This window comes from Chelonoidis abingdonii, chromosome 7 (assembly GCF_003597395.2).
Source record: "Chelonoidis abingdonii isolate Lonesome George chromosome 7, CheloAbing_2.0, whole genome shotgun sequence".
Classification (NCBI taxonomy): Eukaryota; Metazoa; Chordata; order Testudines; family Testudinidae; genus Chelonoidis; species Chelonoidis abingdonii.
Genome location: NC_133775.1, coordinates 30,356,165 through 30,383,300, shown reverse-complemented (window position 1 = coordinate 30,383,300; position 27,136 = coordinate 30,356,165). Strand labels below are relative to the sequence as shown.

Below are 27,136 nucleotides of genomic sequence, written 5' to 3'. Positions count from 1 at the left end.
CCAATCCTCTGCCCCAGGCTCAGCCTGGAGCCCCTTCCCATACTCCGAACCCCTTGGCCCCAGCCCAGAGCCCGCACCCCAACCCCCTGCCACAGGCCGGTGAAAGTGAGTGAGGGTGCGGGAGAGTGAGTGACAGAGGGAGGGGGGCTGGAGTGAGCAGAGGAGCAGGGCCTCAGAGAAGGGGTACAGGAGGGGCATGGCATTGGGGAAGGGGCAGGGCAAGAGTGTTTGGGTTTGTGCGATTACACCATTGGCAACCCTAGCAATAAAGTGAACATAACTAATTATCAAGTGCCCACCCCCCCACAGCACTGGTAGGTGATCAATTTCCCTGTGTGACCTAGTAGGAACTAGATCCTAGATTCTTCTCAGCTGGAATGTTTTTTGTATATCTTAGAGCCCCTCAGGTCAAAACATGGTTGCCAACATAGCCAGGAGAAACTCTGTTCTTTAAAACTCAGTTTTGATCTGTTGCACTTGATAGGTGTATTCTAGATGACACAAAAGATACGCAGTATGTTTATTTGCATACTAGTATGCAGAATGCCTTTCTAGTTTTCAACTATTTCATAGCAGTAATCGTGTCCAAGTTCTGGGAAAAATAAGTCCCCAGATAAGAGTGAAACCATCAGTGCATGCGCAGACATTCTTTCAAGAAACTACTCTGTACTGTTTCCCTCAATAGTATGTATACCTAATGTAGCTGCAATTTATGTGTTAAATATTAATTTATTTATTGGAAAGGCAGAGTAAACAGACATAGAACTCCACACAGCTCCAGACGGTCTGAGCTTAAGCACTGGGCTTTGGTGGTGACTTTGGGTGTATAATTATGAAGTTACTGTATAGGTATATGGTAAAGAAGTTTCCTGATTAGTAAATGGCATAATTTATCCAGAAGGAAAAAGCATGTTACATTTTTTCAGTATTGGAAATTCAGGTGAAATAATCTATTAGTAATCAGATTTTCACCCAGTGTACCTTACTGTTGATAAAAGATTTCTCCATGTGATAACACTGTTTTGTTTTGGTTTATCTTGCATGTTTAATCACTTTATAGCTTAAAGTTTGAGATGACATAATTATATATCATTGATGTGTCCCTTTGATTATCCTAACTAAAGCACATTAAATGCAGCACAGTATATGATTTCTAGTAGAATAAAACACTCCAATTAAGAACCTATCATGTTTCTGTTTTGAATATTAACCTTATTTTTCAGAGATTGAAAACTGCAAAATTTTGCTCCATGCTGAAACTTTGCATCAGTTTTTAAGTCTGTATAGGATTTTTTTCACCCTAATTTCTAAACCATAGAAGTAAAAACAGTACTTTAAAAATGCAGATACTCCCGAGCATGTAGTTTTTAAAAAGTCTTTTTCCTTACTGGCATTTTGTAGGTCGTTAAATGATCACACAAATTGGAGTCTTTGGGGATTTATTTTTAAGTGTAAAAGTAATGTGCTGATTTTCAAAAATCTACTCTGTGTTTCCATCATTTTTATCCATTATGAGTTTTTACCCACACTAACCCACATTAACATATCAGTAGTTCCTTGGTAGGGACTGACATAAAATTGAACTATTATGATTTAGTGGATTTTAACGTTGTACACGCTAGCACTTATAAGAGTCTTAACATGATTTGGGAACATGTTTGTTTCCATGTGATATATATTTTAAACTGTGCTAGAAGAACAGAGCTACGGGACAGTGTTCAAACTCCACTAAAGCAGCTGGCTAAAATATGGCTCTGTCCTGATATGAGTGAACATCTAACAGTTCTGAGGGTTAATCTGGTTTGGATTAACACCCATAAATTCAGATGTTTTTCTGAACTACTATAGCAGCCTCTTGAAGTTGGGAAGCTGAGGTGAAATGCTCATGAAAACAGGCTTTCTATTATTTCCTTCTTTGGGTCAGACTAGAAAGAGCTGGAAAAATCCTTTCTCGTGGCAATTTGGCACTTCTGCCTCTGGTACTGGCCAGAACCAGACAGAACAGAGATGCACAAAAGTAATGGGGTGGAGGAGGAGGGAAATAATTACTGTATCTAATTTTTTGAACTCAGAAAAGGTTTTTTTCCTGTTTTGAGTGAAGGTTTGACTCTGATCTTATTTTATTTGAACCCATTAAACCCTTAGTTCACGTCTACCTTCAGGTTGGGTCAAGATTGAGTGTTAGGAACTGGGACATGCCGTTTCTGCACCCCGACCTCTTATACTAAACAAAGATGATAATAGCAGTTACTAGCTTGTAAAATTATATAGACCATTTTCAGTCTGTGGGGTCATGTTCTGGCCACTCTTATTTTTCAGTGTATCTTTAACAAGGTTTATATAGGATCTGAGAATAAGGTCCTACAATAGCCCTGTAATTGCATCAGATGACTATAATCAAAGGAGGTAATGACAGTATATTATGGAAGGCTCATTAAGGTGTTAACTTGCCTTCTATAACAGCAACCAACAGAATTTTTTTTTAAAAAAAAGCTCAAAATAGCACAGGTTTTAAGTGCAACTGCTCTTATTTATATTTCACCTAAGTGTAGAACACAGAGCTATGAATACACCTGCTAGTTAACTTTAACTGTGATGCTGAATGATTATTATTGCTACAAGTGATTTATGTTGTGCCTTTCAATGTAATACCTTGGTAAATTTTACATAGCTTGTGAAAACCCTTTCATGATCCCTTGTAACATACTGGACAGACAAGGAAACCATGCAAATAGCCTGAATGTTAGGAGTACTGGAGCCAGCATTTAGCTTAAAGCCTAGGCAGTGGTGCATCTTAAAGCATTTTCTGAAAATGGCCAGGGTTTGACAAATTTCTGGCAGGAGTGAATTCCAGAGAGGAGGTTCTGCTCCCAAACTCTTCTGCTCCAGAATCCATTAATCGTCGCTTTTGGAACACTTAGCTTAAGCATTCCTGATTCTTATTTGCAAGTTGGGTCAGAGATGGGGAAAGTGGTGACTAAACCATTTAGGGTTTGTTTTGTTTTGTTTTGTTTTTGTAACCAGCACCTTCAATTCCACCTGGAAGGTGACAAGCAACCACTTCAGAACGTGGAGCACAAGTGTATTACAGTCTCTTGGTCCACTTTTCTCAAAGTATACAACTGTATTCTGGGCTAGCTGAAGCTTTCCAGTGTCTTTCCTAGTGAATCAAAATAGACTAGGTCTAGTGGTAACAAAGATATGGATAACTGGAGTTAGGTCTGCACCTAAAAGAAAAAGGGATCAATATTTTGGCAAACTGACAACGAAAAAGAAGATTCTGACCCTTGTTTGTTGACTGTGAAATGAGTAATGGGACTCTGATTTCAGACCATTTTGACAATGGGAAGGTACACACTCTCTTGGTAAAGGGAGTGCTTGTCGATTTCGCCAATCAGCATCAGCTCCATGTTATCTTTTAGCTTTTGTATTGTTTCTCTTTCTGCCAGGATCTGGGAGAATAAAGAAACTGCATTGCCCAATTCAATGAAAATGAGACTGAGGGGTCTTATTCACATTAACTGAAGGCTCCTTTACACTGCTTTCAGAGGAATTACTCATGTGTGGAAAATTAAGCATATGTCCACAGGACTAAGGCCTACATTTGTATAAATACATTTAGATAGCATTTTAAATGTTTATTATGGGACTATATAGAATATAGGTGATGGAATTTTTCAAAATTATATGACGGCAATTTCAAAAATGTAACTGAATTTCCATAGGACCTAACGTTTCCATGCTTCAGAAAATCCTAGCTTGTGAAAGGTTATTTTCTGAGGCAGATCTGCTGTGCTGTCTAAAGTAGCAGCAAGGATGTTAAAGGGTATTTGTCAATCTTCAATAATGAGCTATTGTGGCTTTTCATCAGTCATGAGAGCTATTGCTGACACAGTTGTCCTAGATATGGATTGTAGTTTGTCACAAATGCTGCCTCACCTGACTTATCTTTCAACCATCTCTCTCAGGTTCATGGCTTCAAGGTTACCGGTAGTTTACATATGTATGAGTCTTTTTGTCAGTGACGCTTTCTTTGCCAAGGATATTTATTACCACATGATTCTTAAGCTTTATGTTTTGGCAATCATTTGCAATTCTCAGTGTAGTGGAGCCAAATGAGATATTTGGGAGCGGAACAGCTCAGGAAAGATGTATTGAATAAGAGATCCCCCAAATGGCAAAACCTTACCTGTGTCTTGTTTGTTAGACAAACCAAATTGGTGATGCTGCTTTATAAATTCTACTGTGTTACATACAGAAAAATTTGTTTGTCCTTTTCTATTTTTGTTAAGGTCACATATTAGAAACCTATGTAAAAATAACCCTAAATGCCTGGCAGTCTCCCCAAAAGAATTTCAAACTTCACATTGGGTCTTGTTTTCCTAAACCCCTGTACTTTTTGTAGGAAGCCTGATAACAATGGGTCACATTTTGTACTACATGTTTTGCAACACCTGAGCAGAACATAGTGAGTTATGTACAAAAACTCAACCTTGACTCCTCTTTGCCTGGTTTGAGTCAGATCAAGCCAGATCCTCAATATTTTGGGTTTTGAGTATGCAATAAATTGCATCCTTTATTTGCACAACAGAACCATCAAAGAGATTTTTTTTTTAAACTTCTAGTTATCTATAAGAAAACATGTTTTGCAACCACAAGTTGGAATGGAAATAATTTTCTGAGATACAGATCAAACCGTGTTGTATAGACTCAGTTATTGGCAGCTTTTAATTTTATTATTTCTTATGTGGCTAATTAATGGGGGAATAAGTTAAATGCATAAACTGCTCCATTAAATGCCTGTGAGTCCATTAAGAAAATGCTGAGTGAAACAATTATGCAAGCAAAATTACACTGAAATTTCTTTCATGGCAGTACATACCCAGGGGAGCAAATGAAGGGCCCAGTCTGCAACCATGTATGTGAGTAAACAAGTTGTTTAAGGATTGGGGTCCTAATGTCTAATACATTTTATCAACAAATGTTCTGCCTGTTAAAGGAAAATCCCAGTGTAATATAAAAGATTCCAATCACATCTGAGACTGAAAACAAGGAATTTATTACAATGCTTTTTTAAATATTTTAAGTACAAAGAAGGAAACTGCCATTTTAACAATTTGGCAATGCAAAGTAGGAGAGAGAGAATCTACCTTCCTGTGATGGCGTCTAGGAAATTTGTAATTTTAAAATCACTGATAGGGAAGGTCTATATTTTCTTTTTTTTGTATATGTTTTTAAGTGTTAATTCAGCCAACTCACATTAACTTTCTCTAGTGTGTGTCTATATATATAGATATAGAACAGGGGTTGGCAACCTACAGCATGTGTGCCAAAGTGGCATGTGAGCCGATTTTGCCTGGCACATGGCTGCCAGCCAGGGTCCCGGCTGCTGGCCCTGCTCAGCCTGCTGCCAGTTGAGTGAACGGAACCCCAGGCCTGCAGGAGGCTGAGCGGGGCCAGCAGCTGGGACCCCAGACCGGTGGCAGGTGTGCCCCTCGGCTCTCCTCTCACCGCGCTCAGGTTCTGCAGCTCCTGGGAGTGTGAGCCGCCGGGATGTGGGGCCCTGAGCCTGCTGCAGGAGGGGCGGCATCGGCTCACACTCTGGGAGCCGCAGAGCCCAAGCACGGCGAGGGGGGAGCGGGAGGCGCACGGGGACTGCCGCCCGCATGCATCCGCTGCAGAAGCCCCCGGGGCAGCACCAGGCCACAGCCGGGGCAGGCGCCCCCCCCCCAGCTCCCCCCCACACCGCGCTCGGGTTCTGTGGCTCCCAGAAGTGTGAGCCGCTGCTGCCCCTCCCACCACTCCCCCCCTCTCGCTGCCTCAGCACTCTGTGGGGGAGGGACTGTGTGCACAGCAGCCCAACAGTGTGTTTTGCCTCCACCTGCAGCCAGTGTCTGACCGGCATGGGCATGGTAAGGGGAGTCTCAGGGGGCAGTCAGGGAGCAGGGGGGTTGTATGGGTTGGTCAGGAGTTCTGGGGGTCCTGTCAGGGGGCAGGGAGCAGTTGGATGGGGCATGGGAGTCCCGGGGGGTCTGTCTGGGGGCAGGGGTGTGGATAAGGGTTGGAGCAGTCAGGGGACAGGTAGGAGGTAGGGTCCTGGGGTGGGTCTCAGGAGGGGGTAGTCAAGGGACAAGGAGCAGGGAGACTTAGGTAGGGGTAGGGTTTGGGGGGGCAGTTAGGGGCAGGAATCCCAGGAGGGGGAAGTCAGGGGACAAGGAGCAGAGGGGCTTGGGGGTTCTGACGGGCAGTTGGGGTCGGAATTGGGAGGAAGTGGATGGGGGTGGGGCTAGGGCAGGGCTCTCCCCTCTTTTTTGATTGTTGAAATATGGTAACCCTAGGCAATGGGGGAGCCAGGGGGCTCATGGGGGCTGTTGCCCGCATACATCCATTGCAGCCTGCAGGAGCCCCCAGGGGGGTGCCAGGCCGCAGCCTGGGCAGGAGGGGTGGGGGGCACGGCTGCTCCCCACTAGTGGCACCGCCGCCTTTGCAGGGCTGCTGCCCCCGTGCGCTGCACCGGCTCCTCCATGGCTGGGGCTCGCTGCTGCTGCAAGCGGAACACTCTGGCTCTCCGGTGCCTCTGGAAGGCGGCTCCTCCCTGCCAAGCTACTGCAGCGGCCCAAGCCCGGCAAAGCCAGTGAGTGGACTCGGGGCGTGGGCCAGCAGGGTAGGGTTGGGTGGGGTGGGGAGGGCTCATGGAGGGGCTGTGCACCCTCCAGGGGAATTTAGGGGCGGGGAGTGGGGAACCTGCTCTGGGGATCAGCCCCTGGACACGGCTGGCCCCTGAGGTCTATAAAGGATTGTTGCGATTTGCCCCTCAATGAACCAATGTGTGTGTGTGGGGGATGTGTGTGCAAGGTGGAAGTTTCGCCTAGGGCGCAAAATATCCTTGCACCGGCCCTGCCCCAGGGAGTGCGTGCACCCCAGATTAAGAACCACTGCACTAAACTGATAAGATCTGCATTTTAATTTAATTTTAAATGAAGCTTTTAAACATTTAAAAAAACTTGTTTACTTTACATACAATAGTTTATAGACTTATAGAGAGAGACCTTCTAAAAATGTTAAAAATGTATTACCGGCATGTGAAACCTTAAATCAGAGTGAATAAATGAAGACTCAGCACATGGCTTGTGAAACATTGCCAACCCCTGATATAGAACTTAGCTGACAGCAACTTTGAATGTTTCCGGTGCTTTGTAATTGAAAAGTCTCTATTTCTCTTCAGACTTGGACCCTGATCCCAATGGGCACACTCTAGGTTGGCCCTTCTGGCTGCATGGAGCTCCAACAGTAAAGTCAATGGCAGTCAGACTCCATTGAGTTCATACTTGGTCATCCAACTATGACTCTGTTCGAAAGTACAATTAAGATGGCAGCCTCAATAAGAGAGGCTGAATAAATATACTGACTTCTTAAGGTTTTTCAAAAATTGTTTCCAAAATTTCTTTTAATATGTTTATCTGCTAGCTTCCCAGTCCTGCAGAGACCTAGGCGTTGTTTAACTTTATGCACTGAAAGTACAGTAGAACTTCAGTGTTACGAACACCTCGGAAATGGATGTTTGTAACTCTGAAATGTTTCTAACTCTGAACAAAATGTTATGGTTGGCTGTTCTTTCAAAAGTTTACAACTGAACATTGATTTAACACATCTTTGAAACTTTATTATCCAGAAGAAAAATGCTGCCCCCCTCACTTTTTTTTAGTAGTTTACATTTAACACCATACTGTTCTATATTTCCAGAGTATTTTTTGTTTTGTCTCTATTGCTGCCTGATTGAAAACTTCTGGTTCCAAATGGTGTGTGTGATTGACAGGTCAGTCCATAACTCTGAGGTTGTATTGTAGTCCCATTTCAGTCAATGGACAGGCTTGCAGTGCGCAGAGTTAAGCACATGCCTAAGTCTTTACAGGATCATGGACTAAATTTGTATTTGGCTTAGGCAGTATTACGCTAATCACAGGAATTTTTCTTTACGTGGATCCTACACAACTGAACATAAGCAAAAATCACTACCTAATGTTAAGAACTGCACCTTGGGTATCTGTAAAAGAGCATAAGAAACACACATATAGTTTTGGATCAGTCCACCAAAACTAGGAAAAACAATGTTGAAATGGGGCCAGTATATTCTCAGAAGACTTCGGATCATTTTGTTTTTAGTCATTTCTTGTGCATAGATTTAGAGTTGAAGGAAAGCTGGGACCAACTTGCAGTCTCCAACTCATCCAGCAGAGGACACTCTAATAGTAGACAGAAATAAGTTAACACAGAACCAAGGGTGATGTTCATTTGTAAAAAATAATAGCATTTTTAGCTGACATATATGGTGAGAAACATTTGTTATGGTAATTGTATATATGAAACACAAGGATCCAAAATAAAAATAAGACTATTAGAAAGAGTTCAGTTATCAAACTTATCATTACTTTCAATGTTTAGGGTGTGGACCTCATCACTGTGATTGAGTCAAACATCAGATCAACCTAAATTTTTTTCCCCAAAGGAAATTTAATTACAAAAATGTTATGCAATATTTTGTATACCTAGTTACACAAACTAGTATATTTATTTCCAAATGATTTTCTTTTAAAAGGGAGGAAATGTATATAAAAAGCAGCAGGACAAAAATGGCAGAAGTTCCTTTTTCAAGCTGCAAAGGTGTAACAGAAGTGATGAACTATTGTGAAGTACATATTGGATAGCAATCATATCTTCTACTCTTTCTTTTCCTCATAGCTTAATTCATATATACACATTATATGATTGGATTACTTGTGATGTTATTGAATTGGTGCTATTTACACCTATATGGAATATTCTTCAGCATTTTAATTTAAAAAACTTTTAGAAAGATGTATAAATCCTATAATAGTTTGTGAGTGGAAAGTTAGAACTGTGTTCTCTAAACTCACAGGCAAACCTAAATTTAGTTTCCACAAAATAGGAAGAACATATATAATGGCTTAATTGTGGAGAGTTTGGGGGTATTATAAACAAGATGAACTATTTTGTTTGTTATTCATAATACTTATAAGAGAAAGAGTGGAACTTCTACTTAAATGTTGGTGAAATGGTTTGTATGACCCAGTTATGGTTCCATATGCCATATTTCACCACTGTACAGTTATGTTCTTGTTCTCATTTCTAAGATATATAAATAGAGCTAAGATAAGCTCTCCTGGAGCTCTTTGCTGTGAAAGAAAAGAAAGGCACTCAGCAAGATCTTCCTATTAATGCTAGGGGATATTTGTAGACTACATAGGCTGCTGAAGCCATTCTCTCAGCAAAAGGGGGAGGGAGGAAGGGTGAGAGAGAACATGAGAAAATTCTGGTCTTTAAATATTTTATGACCTAATAATTTTGACATGGGAGACACCATGCAAGTGAAACCCCAGTAAGAGTATAGTAAATATATTTGTAATCAAACAGATTAAAATAAAAACTTAAAAAAACCCCAAAACTCAGTGCATTAGATGCTTTACAAAAGCAGAACCTCTTTTTCTAGGTCATTATTAGTTAGGTGGCTTGCAAGGTGGGCAGATTTTCTTTCAGGGAGAAAATTAAAGGAGTTTAAGATTGACTTGTTAAATTAGTTTAATACAGTTTCAGCAAATAGGGTTTTGAGTGCAGTCCCAGCGCGGGTTTGCTGCTGTTCAAGGCCACCTGTTGCACTTGTTTGTCTTTTCCCTCGGTTTTCTCATACGAGTAACAAAAGCAAAGCGCTCCTGGCAATTTCACCGTCATGAATCTCTGCACTATCCTCGTGCTTTAGTCGCTTTGTTTTACCAGGCGTGAATAGCACCGGCATTCCTTCCCCCGTGCAACTCTGGGAGGGGGGGCGTCTTTGGGTGCTTCACTCCAGCCACGGCCTAGGTGCAGCCGGGCGGGGGCACGTTCACTCGCCCTCCCAGGTATGGGCCTGGGGGAGGAGATGCAGCTCCGCTCTGCTCTAGTCAAGCCCCTGCCCCAGGTATTAGCACACATGGAGGTAGCGGGCTAGGGACAGCAGAAAGGGCTGTGACCCTAACAAGAGCTGCGAGGAGGAACTGGTGCCTTCTCGCCCCTCAGCCGGGTGCAGGTGTTGGGACAGCAGGTAGCGCCCAGAGCCGGGTCCGGGGGGGTGGGGAGGAGCCTTCGCCGCCCAGGCCCCCCTAGCCCGGAGCCCGGGCGGGGGGAGCCGGGCGCGCGCGCTCCGCGGCGGGCAGCAAGGCATGCGCATTGCAGGGCGCCCTCTCACCCCGCTCAGTTATGCCAAGTATGTGAGCGGCGGCAGGAGTCGAGCTGCGGGGAGGGAGCGCGGCGCATACCGAGCCCGCCCGACCGACCATGGGGCGCCGCCGCCGCCACCACCAGCCGCGCAGGGGGGCGCCCAGCACCCTCCTGCTGGCGGGCAGCGGCTACTGAGGCAGACGGGTGCGGTGCGGTGCGGGGCGGGGGCAGGCATGGCAGATCCTCTGCGCAGGACCCTCTCCAAGCTGCGGGGCAGGAGGTCCCAGCGCGGGGCGGCGGCAGGCGCGCACCTCTGCGGGGGGACCGGCGCCCCTCAAGGTAAAGCCCAGCAGCAGCCACCGGCCCGGGGGGCACCGTGCGCTCAGCCCAGGAGCCGGGAGGTCTCGGCGCCCCCGGGGGCTGGGAGCCAGGAGGAATTGGGACAGCGGCAGCCAGGCTGGCCCCGCCGGGAGAAGGCACCGCGTGGCCCCGCAGCTCTGGGGGAAGGGACATTGGGAGCCCCAGGGCCCCCTCGCTGTTCCGCGGGGGACCCAGCCCCGCAGCCCGTGGCCACCCCCGCGCGGCGCGCTCCTGACAGCGAGGAGGGCGATTACTACGATAATGAGACTCTGCCCTGGTGCTGCCGCCCGGCCCAGACGCGGGAGGAGGCGCAGGGGCTACGGGCCGCTTGTGCCCAGGGTGGAGGGGAGGGCCGCCTGGCCGGGACCCGGGAGAGCGCGGGTAGGCTGCGGAACCAACTGCAGGAGGCCTATTACCTGCTGATCCACGCCATGCACGATCTGCCCCCGGCCAGCCCCGCCTGCGCGGGAGGGTTCCCGCAGCCCGTCGCCTCTTGCGGGGTCGCGGAGAGCAGCGATGCCTGGTCCTCCTCCTCCGGGGAGGGCAGCCCGCAGCAGCAGGTGTCCGCCCTCGCCTGGTCACCACCGCCCGGCCAGGGCTCAGTAGGGTGTCCCGGCCAGCTGGTTCCTCCTGGGCGTAGGGGTCAGAGCCTGGGGAGCCTCCTTCTGCTGCCCCCCGGCTGCCCCGTGAAGCCACCGCCTCTGCAGCGGTGTCTGAGCGACAGCGTGATCCGCTACCACCCCGTGGAGCCGGCCCTGGGGCACCTGCTGCAGGGCGAGTCGCCTAGCCCGGCCTGGGACCGGGGGCGGCCGAATGGCGGCCGCGGGGGAAGCGATGCTCCTGCGGCCGCTGAGTGCTCAGTCAGTTGCGGGGAGAGCAGTTCCCAGGGCTCCGCGCCGCAAGAGGCAGCGTGCTCCAGCAGCCGCCTGCCCGTCCCCCAGAGCCGATTCAGGCCGCCCGCGGTCAGCGTCGGGAAGCTGCAGAAGTGGATGTGCAAAGGGCGCCTGCTGTCCCGGGGAGTGATGGGGCGCGTCGGGGCAGGGGTTTCCTCCGCTGACCCCAGAGCCATTGGGACCCGTGCGGCGCTGCCTGCTCAGCCAGAACTTGGAGAAGAGAGGCCCGTAACTCCGCCGGCTTGGAGAGGGCACGGAAGCAAGGCCCTGGCAGCTCCCCCGGAGCAAAGAGTTCTGCTGACAGGTATGTTCGCGGGGATGGCGACCAGACTCCCCACCTCTTGGGCCTGGCTTCAGCCTGTCACACTCCGCTAAGCAGCTTGTGCTCTGGAAGGCCTGGAGCCAAAATAACCCCACCGCTGGGTCTGCCTTACTAAGGGGTGGTGACTGAATGGTGGAGTGTTGCCTGCAGTTTGGAGGCACGTTCAGCCATTTATTACAGGGTGATAAATGCCAGTGTAATGTCTCTGGTTGTGGTATAGCAGGGGAATGTATATGAAGTTTTAGTAAAACACACCTTGCGTTCTTGGTTCTAGGGGTTTTATTGTTACAGGTTCATGCTCCTATAAAAGCAGTATACCTGAAAAGTCCAGTACCATCTGCAAATTAGACCTTAATACTGGAGCTATGTGAAATCCTAAATTTCCCTCTGAATACTCCCATATCAAACTTTGGGCTGTTTCTTGATTTGATCAAGGTAGATTGCACTTGCTAGTTCTGTCACTAACAGTGCTGGAGTTGTTAATACACTATGGCAAAACATTGCCAAAGGCAAAGTTATGACACGTTTTCCATTTCTCCAATGAAATGGCTTTTTCACAGTGAAAATGGCTCTTTCACTTGTGGAAATTGGCTTTAACTTTCATAGAAAGCAAGAGGGGAAATTGAGGTGAATCCACAAAATGGTACTTCCACAAATAGAAGAACTGACATTTATTTTTAGCAGGTCTAATAGTGCATCCTTAAAAAGAGTACCCAGATGATGCATGTATGTTTGTTAGAATTTAGTAACTTACACTTGTGTTACTGTATGCACCAGAGTAAAATGATTTACATATAGATTAACCACTATAATATGCTGAAATCATAAAGTCATCATTTTTAATTTAAAAAGCCCGTGTGTTTACTTGCAGTAAACTCAAGGAGGAAGTTAACTGGACAAATATAGTCCCAAAGGATTGGTATTGTCTCTTTTATACAGTATTGCATATTTTAAGCAACTCATTCACATTTGGAAATGATTTATTTTAATTAGAAGGTGTAGATGCACACAAACAATCGGTTCATTATTCTGGCCAATAAAACTCATCTCTTAAAACTGCAAAGGGCTTTAAATTTAACTACTAGCCTTTCAGTTGAACAAAATTAGTTTTGTGCAGGTTCTTAACAATGTACCTCTTTTCCCAATCTTGTTTGCTTTATAATTTAATGCAAATAAACACAGTGTCCTTTGGCATATCCGGACTTAAGGCTTGACCCCTGCAACCACTTCCAGGAATGAGTAACCCTAGAAGTAAATACTGCTTATGTGACTAAAAAGTTACAGAATGGGGGTCCCTACTTTGTTCAATATTTTAATGTTTTATAATTCCCCAGGCTTTTTCTTTGTACTGCTGCTTGCTTCATAATTCTTTTAACTTATTTTTCTAATTTACTTGAATGTTTGCAAGTTAATTGTTAGTTTGGTTTGAACAAAAAAATTTATTGGAGTCTAAATTAATTCTGGTTATTTAGGGGTTTTAGGGAAAATATGAATGACCTATTGATCCAGATGTGGAGGAACTGCAAAAACTCTCTTCTTGATTAATTAAAAGGTGGTTGTCAACCTATCCTAACATCCAAAAAATATGTCTTAGAAAGGTAGAGTGCAACCTTTTGTTGAAAAATTTTCTACGCACAGTTGATAGGCAGAATATTAATCTTGACCCCAATCAAGTTAAAACATTGAGGCCCTGATCTGCATGTGCATGTTTGTAAAATTGGGTCCTACTCTTTTATAAAGCAGTATTTATTTAGTACTCAGTCAGTCTGTTGGAAGGTAAATTGAATCATTAGTTTTAAAAAAAACCTTAATAAACAAACATTGGACTGAAGCTCTTTAGGGAAGGTATCATCTCTTTTGTTCTGTTTTGTACAGTGCCTGGCACACTGGGGTGCTGCTCTATGACTGAGACTCCCAAGTGCTATGATAATACAAATAATTAAAAATAATTTTATCTAGGGAATATTATTGTAAATAAGACTGTCTTAGAACAAAGGGTAAGGGATATGCATGACCTGCATATTTCTAAAATCCTTCTACTTATCCTGATCACTACTAAAGTTAATAGGATTGGAAAATCTTCAAAATGTGTCAGTGGGCTTACTGAACTAATTGTACTCTAGATGTATTTCTGTCAAATAGTGCATACTTATTGTCCAGACAAGGAAGTACTTGCATACTGGGACTTCACAAAATATACATTTTCACTAGGATCTATTCTATCTGAAGCTTTTTCAGTAATGACTAATAATATATTGACTTCTATCTCTGGCTGTTTTCTTTATTTTTTGTCAGATATAATAATATAAACATATTGAGTCTTAGCTGCAAAAGTGGTTGAGGTAGCAAACCTCAGAGCTGACATTCAGAAATTTGATACTTTTTTGTAAGATTTTAAAAATATTTAGACATTATAGATATTTATAAAATGAATTGCTTTAATTGTTTTCAAAAATATGTTGAGCAGTTCAGATAAATCAGAACATGCATGAGTGCAGATATGTATGTGGTATATTGAAAGATTTGTGTTAGATTTCCTCTATGCTATTCCTTCTCCTTTCCTGTGGTATGTGAGAAATTTCAAAGTAAAAATGCGTTTTGAAATCAAGGCTCTGATCCTGCAATCCTTTATGCATGTGCTTAACTTTACTACTGCCATTGACTTAAGTGGCACTGCTGTGGTACTGAAGTTAAGCATGTGTGTAAAGGATTGCAGGATCAGAGCCTAAGACCATATAAAGGAGAAGTGCAGAGCTTACAAATACAGCTGTCTGTCATTTGATTGTAAGTGATGGACTTGATGTTTAAATTGAAGTATACCATTTGGCTGGTTCTGAATTTAAGATAAGATTTTTTTAAAAAAATTGTAATACTGACAGTGAATTTTGGCAGTAGCAAGTTTGTTTATTATTGTCTGCATAAAGCATAAGAGTGAGACGATTATTTTCGACATTCAAATTGTGACACAAGCAGTAAATCATGTCATGGAGAGTTATTCAAGAATTTTCAACACATTTTATCATTGTATTCCTTAGTAAGCCTTACAAGTAAAGTTGTAATTGGAATATTGAACACTGTACTCGTATATGTTGTCAAATGTACTTTGAACTTTTGCTGTTCTAGGAGTAAAAAGTAGCTTAGGCCCAGATTTCAGACATATGATTGGTCTGTATATTTGGGCATGTGTATAATTTTTAAGAGTCTGCACTTCTGAGGATTGTAAGCTTTCCTAACTAATGCTAAAGGGCATACATTTCTGTGCAATTCTGGCAGTAACACAGATATTTTTGTTGTAGAAATAGAGTACTTGAATGTTCCATCTTTTTAAATTGTTAGAGAGAAACAATTCCCTGTGCTGTTACTGGAAAATTGCTGCATTAAAATCCTCAATCAGATGTAGAAAACAAGGATTCCTAGCATATACTGTACTGGTTTAAATAAATATTTGACTTTGTGTAATGTCTAATTGCAAATGATACAAAATATAAATGTTCAAAATAGCAAATCTAATTATTTGGAGCAACAATAACAGCAAGGACAATAATGGAGCAAGGACATTAATTAAAAAGCAAGTTGAAATAATTGCCTTTTTATTATACTGTAGACAGAAATATACTAGTAGGTCTTCACATCAGAGCCATTATTAAGATATCCTTTCTAAACAGGCAAAATCAGTAAACATTACAATAGCTTTAAACAGAGGGCTTGTCTGCACTAGGTCTTTTTAGTATGTGTATAGCTATGATACTGTAACTGCACCAATGCAGCTTATGTACACTTGGGTTTTACACCAATACAGCAGCATCTGCACAAAACAAATCCTAGTGTAAACGCCCAATATACGTACTCAGTAGAAGGATGGCTGAATTGTTGTTCAGAGTTAATGCTAATAATGAGTTCTAGGTATGAAAATTGATGTGATCCTTGGCTTGTCCTTAAACAGTGTTTGTATTTTTATAAGCTGTACACCATTTATACATTGGTAATTTCTACACTATGTTTTCACAGTTTTTAAGCTACATGTGTAATGCACACTGAACAAGAGTGCTGGAAAATGTACTTCAGGGTTGTTTTTGCTACTTAAACACTATTTTGTTGAAGTTTTGTTTTAGGAGTATGCCTAGTTACATGTTCAATAGTTATAAATTCTTTAGACTTATTACAAAACAGTACTACTTCAGCAAACATAATCATTAAAGTAGTTAGCAAAAGTATTTTAAGTATTGGTTGTTCAGAGTGCATTAAATGCTGCCTGCATGCATTCTTTTAGAGGTATTCATGAGGAAATAAAATGACTTTAATTAGAAGGAATCTGTTAATTATACTGTACAGACTTGATGCATAGCTACAGTAGAAATAAAGTAGACTTGTTTTGCAAATCTGTGTGTTCATCTTGATCTTAGGTAGCGGATACTCCACGTTTGCTTATTAAAATGCTGGACCCTGAATTTTGCATTTAATGTGAACTTTACATTAATGTTAAGTGCCAACATCTAAGTTAAAATAAATGTAATGAACAATCAACTTTATAGTACTATGTAATTTATATGTCTGGTGTTATTCAGAAGAACTGCAATCTGTATTTAATTCAGTGAAAAATGCAAAACCTTCAGATTGTATGTAAATAAAGGCACAAGCAAAACTTAAGTGTCACGAATCTAAATTACATAATTAGTTTTTTTTTTTCATTTTTATTGTACTTTTGATAATAGGAATATTAAAAAATGTTAACATTTTTAGAACATTGCTTTTTGGCTCAATAAACTTTTAAAAGTAACTTGTTTTACTTTTTAACAAAGTGAAACCATTCTTAAGTGACTGTTGTCTCTTTTGTTTGTTACAAAACACAATATGAAGAAATCTACAGCAACCATTGAAGTACTGATAAAATTGGTTGCTTAATGGAGTTTCTAATAAGTGGAGCAGAATTGTATTTGATTTAGGGCAGTACCTTTAAGACTGGAGGTTGCCTATAAAGCTGATCTAGGGTACAGGTTTCATTCTCATTGTACTACCAAAGCACTTTCACTTCTGAAGTAGTGTGTTAAGACATTGAAACACACAGAGCAACTTTACAACTTAACTCAGTCAGTTCACATTTCAATTTCAGTGTTAGTCCTCCAGTGTTTTACAGATGCCAACAATGTGGGTGAGATTTTAAAGAAAATATAAATGTCAGATGGAAATAGTATCTCAAACGTTTCTGTACAAGTGCTATTAACATTAAACTCTGGGAGACAGAACCCTTTTCTCTCAAGTACATTCTATAGACTTGGATGCTAGACAGTTTTTTGGCAGCTTGAAATTACGTCTCACTCAGGGCCTGATCCTGTGATGTGGTGAGCTTTCATTGGGAGCTGAGACCCTTTATCAGCACTCAGAAGACACTTGACACCTTGCAGGACTAGGCCATAGTCAAGAATATCATGTGTGTCCTGAGATATATTAACTTTAATATTGCACGTCTGTTACATGCTCATTATCGATAGGAGTGTCAGGTTGACTGCTTCCCCATATTCTGTTTTGTTATGTGCATATTCTTGGAATGTAGAACAAGTATCAGCGTGCTTGTACTATCACTTCCATTGCTATGTCAAAAGATATATTTGTTTCTTTACTACGTGCACACGTTGTCTTTTGATGGATTGAAATTAAGTTCATGATAGCACAGCATGTCTTTTGTCCTGTGGAACTAGATTTAGTGTGAATGGGACATGACAGCATGTGTCTGTGTTTTATCAAAACTGGAATAATGTTCTAAGCACCTTCTTTTTACTCTTTTAATAACAGATTTAATTGAAAATATTTACATATCCTCCACAAGTGGGAGAGAACTTAAAATTCTTACGGCCAGTGAAGTCCCTGAGCATAGGCCACAGCTTGACAGCATCACAGTTTCTAAGAAACGTAACTGGCTACATCAGAGTACTCTAAAGGCCCCTAATCTGGAAGAAGAAAATGTCTGTAAGAAAATGCAAGGAAATACTACCCATGTACCCAAATTGTCCAGTCCATTACCTGGACCTAAGCTGCCACCAGTTCCTCCCAAATCACCTGCAGGACAGGAACGTCCTGCAAGAACCTCTAGTTTTGTAACTGCCATTCACCATTCTACAAGCCCTTCGATTTTGAGAAACTGTACTTTAGACTTCAGTGAGGACAATGATGCAGATGATGAAGGAGAAATATGGTACAACCCTATCCCTGAAGATGATGAGCCTGACTTCCCCAGAGTCCATTGTTTTACTGGGAAAAACTCTGTTAATTTGGACTCCCATACCACCAGTTTCAAGATGTTGCCTGGGAGTGACCCGATTAAAGTAATGGGGCACAATAAAGGCCTTCCATACTTCTCAGAATCTGCAGGAGACGATCAGATGACTCAGGCCTGTGAAATTAATCAAGCAGATTCCATACATTCCATAGCGTGTGTGCAGCTGCAGAAGCAGAGTTTTGTGTGCAAGACTCAGAGTGCGACAGGAATAGAAGAGAGCCCTGCGTTTAAATATTGTTCAGCAGGTAAGAAAGATATGGAATATATAGATGTTACACTCCTGTCTTTATTTTTATAGAAAAGTTAAACATTGGGGTTTTTTTTCTCTTCATTGTGAACATTTCTATAAAGTTGATGAAAATTATGGCCTACATATTTTATAATCAACTTTCCAAAGTTGGGTACATAAAGTTAGGCACCTAATAAATGGCCTAACTTTCACAGGTGTTGAGCACCCACATATCACGTTCATTTGAATAGGAAATGCTAGTGCTCAGCCCTTTGCAAAATCAGGTCATTTATCTATATTCCTAAATATGAGTTTAGGTGCCTAACTTTAGATACTCAAGTTTGAAAATAATGGTAATTATCTACAGTATTATTTTTGGAGCCTTTAAAACACATTTCCGCTCTGAAAAGTGACCATAAGAGAAGGGTTCCACATTTTGTATGTATTGATGAGTTCTGGATCAAATTTGCTCATCTCAGATATAAAAAGATGTCCTTTTTTAACCGTGATTACTAGCTGTTTGAATGGAGCCTGGAATCTGAAATGTAAACTGGTTTGTTATGGCACATACCTTGCCAACAATAAAAACCAAGTTCACTCTGTAAAATGAACAATTCTGTTGATGATGCACAAACACAACATATTTTGTTTTCTATGTCTTAGCCAATTCTAACCCTAGGTAGAACTTTAACTCTAGCTCTGCAACTACTTAATTTCCTCAGAAGTCTGTTGTACGTGATTTTTATCAAAGGCTTTCTGAATGTCCGTATAAACGATATCAACCCTGTCTCCTTTATCTACTATCTTGTTGACGCCCTCAAAAACTTCTAACAGATGGGAGAAGAACAGTTTTCTTTTACAGAAGTTATACTGGCTTGTCCGTATTTATAATGTTCATCAAAGGTTATGTCTATGCTGTGATAAAAGACCTGCGGCTATCCTGGGTTAGCAGGCTCAGGCTGTAGGGCTATAAAATTGCAGTGTAGATATTCAGCCTTGGGCTGGAGCCTGGGCCCAGGGACATTCCTCAATCTTCCCCCCTGCTTCCAAGCAGGGTCCCAGAGTCCAGGCTCTAGTCTGAGCCTGGACATCTACACTGCAATATTTTTAGCCCTGCGCTGAGCCCCACAAGCCTGAGTCAGCTGACTTAGGCCAGCTGCAGATCTTTTCTTGCAATGTAGACATACCTTAAGCATTTTATACTCCAGTTTTAATTATTGTTTCAACTGAATATATAAATTCAGTATTGTATTGAGGTTGGTGTCTGCCCCTAAAAAGGAATAACTTCTCATTGACAGGGTCAAGCAACTTGCCGATCTTGACTTGTAGTATCATATTGAGTGAGCGAGAGATGTGATCTGAGCATAGGAGTGGGAGACAAGATACTCCTGAGTTCTAATTCCAGATCTCGTTCTGATGAACTTTGTCCCCTTGGACAAGTCACTTAATTTGATGTCCTCAGTTTCCCTGTATAAAATGGGTATATTAATATCCATATTGTGAAGATTAATTACTGTTTTTTGGTAAAAACTTTGCAGATAAAAAGTCTGCATACTAAGTTAGTGTTGAAAATGGGATTTAGGAGAGTCACCTAGGGTATGTCTACACTGCTTTTAAAAAAAAAAAAAAAAAAAAAAAGCTGTGTCAGCAAGAATCATAGCCCTGGTCTACAGGCTGGGGCTTTTGCTATAGCACTACAAATAGCAGTATAGACATTCTGGAGCTGGAGCTCGGGATCTGAAACTCATCCTGTTGGCCCTTAGGTCACATACAGATTTTACCCTCTATAACCAGCCGTTTGTGCCATGATGAACTGTCATGCATCCGATGAAGTGGGTATTCACCCACGAAAGCTCATGCTCCAAAACGTCTGTTAGTCTATAAGGTGCCACAGGATTCTTTACTGCTTTTACAGATCCAGACTAACATGGCTACCCCTCTGATACTTCTCACATCTAGGAACCCACGTTTTGTGCTTTTGTTTGGAACTGTAGTAGAGGTAGGAGCGTGTGTGTGTGTGTGTTTAAGCTGCAAAGTGTATGTGAGGGTCTAGAATTTCCATTCAAGTTAAAAATATTTTGCTTTGTAGCCTGTATTAAATAACTGGTACTATTACATTTGATTGCAAAATGTGACAGAATAAGAAGACCAGTGCAGGGAAGCCCTACAAACAGACCGGTGCACTAGCCCTACAAACTGTGTTTGACCCCTGTAAGAGATTAATCTCTCAGTATGTATGTATGTGATTCTCAGGAACATTAATAGGGGTCACTTGCTCTTTTTGAAGAACTAAACCCTTTTATGTATTAGGCAAAACTAGTTACAGTTTTTCATGTTGGAGAATCAGTTATATCCCTTCAGATTAATTTGTGCTTTGAACGTATGTTTATAGTGAAGTCTGGTTAAACTGATTATGTATTTCTCCTGTGAAGTTTACTCTGTATTGAGTTAATTAAACTATTTTAAAGCAGCTCTCTTTTTCTGTGTGCATTGAATAGTGATCACATTGACTGGATTAATTGATGATGAAGTGGGTCCCTGCTGTTAAGTAATTGGCTTTATTGTAGAGGAGTAGATAGTGCTTCTTTTAATCTAGTTAAGGTATCTACAGTTATTTTCAGTCAAATTTAAAATGACAGCTCATCCAGACAAAATTACCACATGAAGGGCAGCACATCCGATTTAACTTTATTTGTATTAGGGCAGAGTCTGAATTACACAAGCAGTTGCTATGCAGTAGATAAATGTCTATATCTTCATAGACTCAAATATATGAAGCAGTAACTCTTGTCAAATGCCCCATGACTGTTTAGCAAGTCTGGTTTTACTAGCAAGGAAGATGTCTGAGCAAAGGGTACTGCTATAGGTTAAATACAAAAACAATGCTTTTACCTGTGTTCCTAATAACATCATTGGTTTTTAGTGTTAGGGTGTTCTTTTTATTAATGAGATATTGTTTTTATGACTGTTTTTCAGCAGAGATACCAATTGTTTTTGAATATTTTGTTTTAATTTCTTGAAAATGCTACAATGGTTTTGAAAACTATTCTTTAGTAAAACAAAAACATTTAGATTTAATTACTTCTCAGCAGTCCTTCCAAACAGTGTACTGAATGGGCTTTTTCTTTAAATACTGTATCGGTGTCTTGGGGCCTAATCCTGTAGATCCTTGTTTGCTTTTAGTTCTCGCTCATACAAGTAGTTCCAGAATTAGTAGGATTACTCGCTTATGTACTATTCATGTGAATAAGGATTTGCAAGTTAATTTCCTTGATGCATAGTACTGGCCATGCTTAATATTTTAACAGTTACTGAGATATAGATACTAAATATTTGGATTTACTTATATTATATTTTCCACACAGCAAAATTGCAAATATAAAATTCTTATAAAAGTACTTTTAATTCTTTATGATAAAGTAATCCGTTCTAAAAGTAACCTAGATTTTAAGTTACAAGTGTGAGCTGATGCTTTGGAATCTATAGGAAAAAAGTTTTCATGGATGCAAATTAAAAAGTGTTTTTTTGACATACGTTTAAGGAGAAGTACATATGATGTACAGACTGAAAAGTCCTTTTTTCTAATCATTAATATATACAAAATTCAAATTTCAAAATATAGAATTGTATAAAAATGAATCCTAACTGTACAGCTTATTCACTGCCGGCATAACCTGCAAAATGTTGAAAAATGACACCTCTTTATAATGGTTTGCATCACAGAGTTGTGAAATGTTACTTTGGAAGATTTAGGTACAGTTTTTGGTGGTGATTTTTAATATACTAGTACAATTGAAGCTGTGGTGTTGGGTCTTGGTCTGAAAGAAATTAGAATAGCTACCTGTAAATGATGTTTCTTACTTGTAATGAGGGCCACAGATCCATGACATTGGGTCTCTGTCTATGCAGCTTTGGAGGCAGGCCAAACCTGTCTGTCATTGGAGTCACAGCTATCCTGCCCCCTTTGAGAAACTGCCATATTTTTGTCGGCTGCTTCAACACCTTCCTGCTGCAGAGCAGCTTAAAAAATGACTTTAAATCTCCAGGTTGTCACCATCTGCCTTTGCTGGCAGAGGGGGTTCCCTTTCTCCCCATAGTCCACCCCTTCTCTTCACCCAAGCAGAGTGCAGCATGGCAGGGAAGGCTCAGAAGAGACGGCAAGCCAGAAACGGTGTTTACTGCACCTCACTGCTGATTGACTGCCTGCAGGGAGATCTGTGCCTGTTCTGTGGAGACTCAGGCCCCTCTCAAGCAGGTCTGTGCTCACATTGGGCCACTGCAGAGATTCCTTTTATCCCTCCCTCCATTATTTCTTATCTACCCTTCAGTAAATGTATTTTTCTCCATGACGACTGAGCAGATTCAAAGTAGGCCAAGTAGTCAAGACAGTTACTGCCATAGGTGTAAGCCTGGAGGGATAAAACTATCACATGGGATCAAGAACTGTTCAAGGATCTAGTCCAGGGGTAGGCAACCTATGGCACAGATGCCGAAGGTGGCACACATGCTGATTTTCAGTGGCACTCACACTGCCCAGGTCCTGGCCACTGGTCTGGGGGAGCTCTGCATTTTAATTTAATTTTAAATGAAGCTTCTTAAACATTTTAAAAACCTTATTTACTTTATATACAACAATAGTTTGGTTATATATTATAGACTTATAGAAAGAGACCTTCTAAAAATGTTAATGTATTACTGGCATGTGAAACCTTAAAGTAGAGTGAATAAATGAAGACTCAGCATAGCACTTCTGAAAGGTTGCCGACCCCTGATCTAGTCCAAACGAGAGCAAGCACAGTATAAGCTGGCAAGAGCTCAGGGCAATCTGATACAGTCTGGAGGCTCTGCTCCCATGTCTGGGCTCTTCTCTTGTGCCGATCATGACAGGCAGAATGTCTTATTTCAACAGAAAAGGACGATGAGTTCTTCAGTCCCTCGGAGAGAAACTCATCTCCTGATGACTTGGGCAAAGGAGAGCCTGCATTCAATTTTCTCCCTTTATGTCCAAGGGAAGATTGAAAGTTACAGCCAACTGGTTCAGCAGGCCAAAATTAGACAATTCCAAGAGGGAACTACTATTACTACTAATAAATCTACTAACTCAGTGTATTCTAGGGTCTGGTGGAGGTTTACCATCATCCACACATCTGCAGATTCTTGAATTCTTCAAGACGGACTCAGGCTAGGTCATGCAGTTCAGACATTCAGAGGTCAGATGGCTGCTTTGACTAGCATCCTTAGTGCGGCAGACAAGTAATAGATTTCATCTTATCCAGATGTCCAGCATAGTGTGGGTGTGGTAAGTTTTTGTTTGTTTTTCTTTGTTTTGCAGTCGCATTTTCTCTCCCTCCTTCTGAAGTACAGAGAGTTCTTTTGTCAGCTCTTACCTGGTTCTCAGTGCTATTACAGATCATCCATTTGAATCAATTGTGAAAGTGTCTTAATTACTTTCTAATACAGCTTTTTTGATAGCCATCTTGTTAGTTTGCAAACTGTCTGAGCTGGGACCTCTTTTCCTGGAACTTCATCGCTGTACCTTCTATAAAGAAAGTGGTACTAAGAACCAACCCTGTTTTAATGTTGGAGATTAACCCCAGGTTCCATAGAGCATAGGAAATTCTTTCCATCCTTCCGTCCAGCTCCAATACCTTCCACAGAGAAACTGTGGCATACTTTGGGTGTCTGCAGAACTCTCAAAGTCTCTATATTCATTGTGTAGCTTAGGTCAGAAGGAAAATGCTTTTTATGTTTTATTATCCAGTGTCAAAGGGTAAGAAAGCTTCAAAATCTTCCATTTCCAAGTGGCTAAGATATTGTATGTCAGAAGCATAAAAGTGTGTGTATATAATATAATTATAATTAAGTCCCTACCAAATTCATGGCCGTAAAAAAAAATCTGATTTCCCCCATGAAATCTGGCTATTGTAGGAAAGACCAGATTTCACAGAGTTGGGCAGCCGGAAAATGGCAGCTGCTGGCCAGAGCCCAGCACTGAAGGCAACGCTGCTGCTGGAAGCAGCATACAAGTGAATGCAGCATGGTATGGTATTGCTACCCTTACTACTTCTGCACCGCTCCTGGCGGTGGCGCTGCCTTCAGAGCTCGGTGTCTGGCCAGAAGCTGCCCAGCTCTAAAGGCGGCAGCACAGAAGTAAAGGTGGTAATACCATGACCCCCTCGCACAGTAGGCTTGCGACCCCTCCCCCACCCCGGACCCTGTTTGGGGTTGGAAACCCCACAGTTACAATACCGTGAAACTTCAGATTTAAATATCAGAAACTGAAATTTATGATTTTTAAAATTCTATGATGGTGAAATTAACTGAAATGGACTGTGAATTTGGTAGGGCTCTAAATATATTATAATTTTTTTTAAAAAAAGGTTACTCCCAACTTCTACTAGCAGAGCTTTTTCCTCAAAGCTATGGCAGTTTCATGGGCAGAAAGACCTCCTACAAGCAAAAGCGGAAAGCAGCCACCTGGCCATCTGTTCACACCTTCTCCAAATTCTACAAGCTGAACATGCTATCATTGTCTGATGCTGCCTTCAGTACATGGGTGCTCCTCACTATAGTATCCCAGTAACTATTAAGAAAGAGTCCCCCCGCCCCCTTTCCATCTGTATATGACTGTATATAGTCCACACACACACACACACAGTGGGCACTGCTGTGAAAATTCCAGTGTCATGGATCTGTGGATCTCATTATGAATAAGAATAGGAAAATGTATCCCTTATCTGAAAATCTCCTTTTTTGGAGCAATGAGGTCCACAGATCCATCCCCTCTTTGGCTGTTAATTGGGATTATTAATTGGCAGTCAGCTTCTTATACAATGAATATCTTGTTCTGTAGGATGATTAGTCTTAATGCTTAATTTTCCTTACCATGCATTTTGTTAGTTTCCCTAGGGCCATGGAAGTCTCTCAACAGGCAGAGGAGGAGCCTTACCTAGCCTGCCACTGATTTGGTAGGTTTTGGTCTGCCTCCAAGGCTGCCTACATTGGAGACCCAATGTCATGTGGGCCTCATTATTCTAAGAAATTAAATTTTCAGGTAAGGCACAGATACATTTTCCTATTCTCCATCTCTGTTACAACAGTATGGTGAAACTTCTGGGTCAGTCACTGTTTGACTGTGGGAACATCTTCACTGCTTAAAAAAAAGGGGGATATGTGTTTATACCAAGATGGCTGACTCAGTGTAAAATCCTAGTGGGTAGGCTTGTGGGTAGTGACTGTAATACTAGGTTAGCCTGGGATGCTGTAGAAAGATCCTAGTGCTCTTTATTGATAGGACACCATCAATCTTGATGTGCTAAGCTTATTGCTGTCCCCACAGCTCCCTGATAATTAAGGTAGTTGAACTCTGCAAAGGAAATGGGACTGTATACTGTCATCTTTTTCTTGGGTGGTGCTAGAAAAAAGGAGAGAAGCCAAGTCAGGCAGAACAGAGGAAGTTGGACTTCAAGATCAGACGGGGCCATCGTGATCATCTAGTCTGATCTCCTGCACATTGCAGGCCACAGAACCTCACCCGCCCACTCCTGTAATAGACCCCTAACCTCTAACTGAGTTACTGAAGTCCTCAAATGATGGTTTAAAGACTTCAAGTTACAGAGAATTCACCATATACACTAGTTTAAACCTGTAAGTGACTTATGAAGAAAGTGTTACACCTCCTTCCAATAAATTACAGATGGAAGAGGGATTCCTATCTCTTCTGTGTACTTGAAGCAGATTTGTCGGAGCTTCTGAAGGTTGAGTGCCTAGTCATATGTGTATGTGAGGCATCAATTTACAGCTCAGCCTTACAGGCAGAAAAGGCAAATAGACCCAGCAGCTCGAGTCAAAGTAGCTGTGATGTCCCTCTTTCTTGGATTGTGATTTGTGCTAAATAACCCTTTTTGTGACCTGGCTGTCACAAAGGAGTAGGAACTGCTTTTGCATCTTACGCTGTGAAAGGAACAACAAGAACTGGGTCTGTCAAGAGGCAGGGCGGGGTCAGAAGGGCGTGCTTATAACTTATATGGGTAAAGTGACTGACCCAGATGTTCCAGACTGTTGTATCAGAGCTGGAGAAGCATTCACATATGAAAAATTGGCAGCAAACTCATCCTAGTTTTGTGGATTTTGAACATTCAAGTTTGGCTAATGAGCTAAACTGCTATTATACATCTGTTTCTTCCTCTAGTGAAATATTACTTAAGCTGTATGGTGCTCAGCAAAAATCATTATTGTAATGGAAGAGGAGGCAGTTCAGCCCGTTTACTTGCATTATGTGCCTCTGGAGACTCTAGCCACCACCTCTTTAATTATGGACCACTTAAAATAATTCACTCTTAATCTATTGGGGCAGTGGGTAGCTAGGATTGCTGAGTGGATGGGTTTATCACAGCCTACTTGCTATCAGAACACAAAGTCTCCTCTCTTTCAGGAAAGGTTTTTAACTCCTAATAAAAGCAGCAGGGGGAGATTTTTAAACCTGTAACAACCACTTTACTCCCACACTTTGGGTCATCAGCAGGAATTGAGCCCAGAACATTTAGCTAGATCTCATCGAAAAATGGTAGTTGTCATGGGGGGAAAAAATATTAGTCCATAGGTTTAAAGAAGGAATAATTTTCCATTTATTTGAATTATTTGCATACATTTAACGCTCACTTCCTTTTTTTTAAAAAAAATGGGATTTTGCGTTTTTCCATTCTGTCATAAATAGATAGCTAAGGGTTAATGTTTCTTTTACCTGTAAAGGGTTAACAAAGGGACCCAAACACCTGACCAGAGGACCAATCAGGAAACTGGATTTTTCAAAGTCAGGGAGGGAATTTTTGGGATCTGAGTCTTTT

The 27,136-nt window shown here is 41.8% G+C and overlaps 1 protein-coding gene across 2 annotated transcripts in view; it reads left to right on the top strand.

The window, feature by feature from the left end:
• Positions 1 to 10,445: 10,445 nt before the first annotated feature.
• Positions 10,446 to 27,136, top strand: part of SYDE2 (synapse defective Rho GTPase homolog 2) — a 48,703-nt gene continuing 32,012 nt past the window's right edge. Inside the window, exons 1-2 of one of the 2 annotated variants that reach the window (XM_032798877.2) lie at positions 10,446 to 11,769; positions 17,578 to 18,306. In XM_032798877.2, the coding sequence (XP_032654768.2) occupies positions 10,446 to 11,769; positions 17,578 to 18,306 (2,053 nt within the window). The remainder of the gene's footprint in view (positions 11,770 to 17,577; positions 18,307 to 27,136) is intronic. The other variant, XM_032798879.2, reaches the window with a different exon arrangement.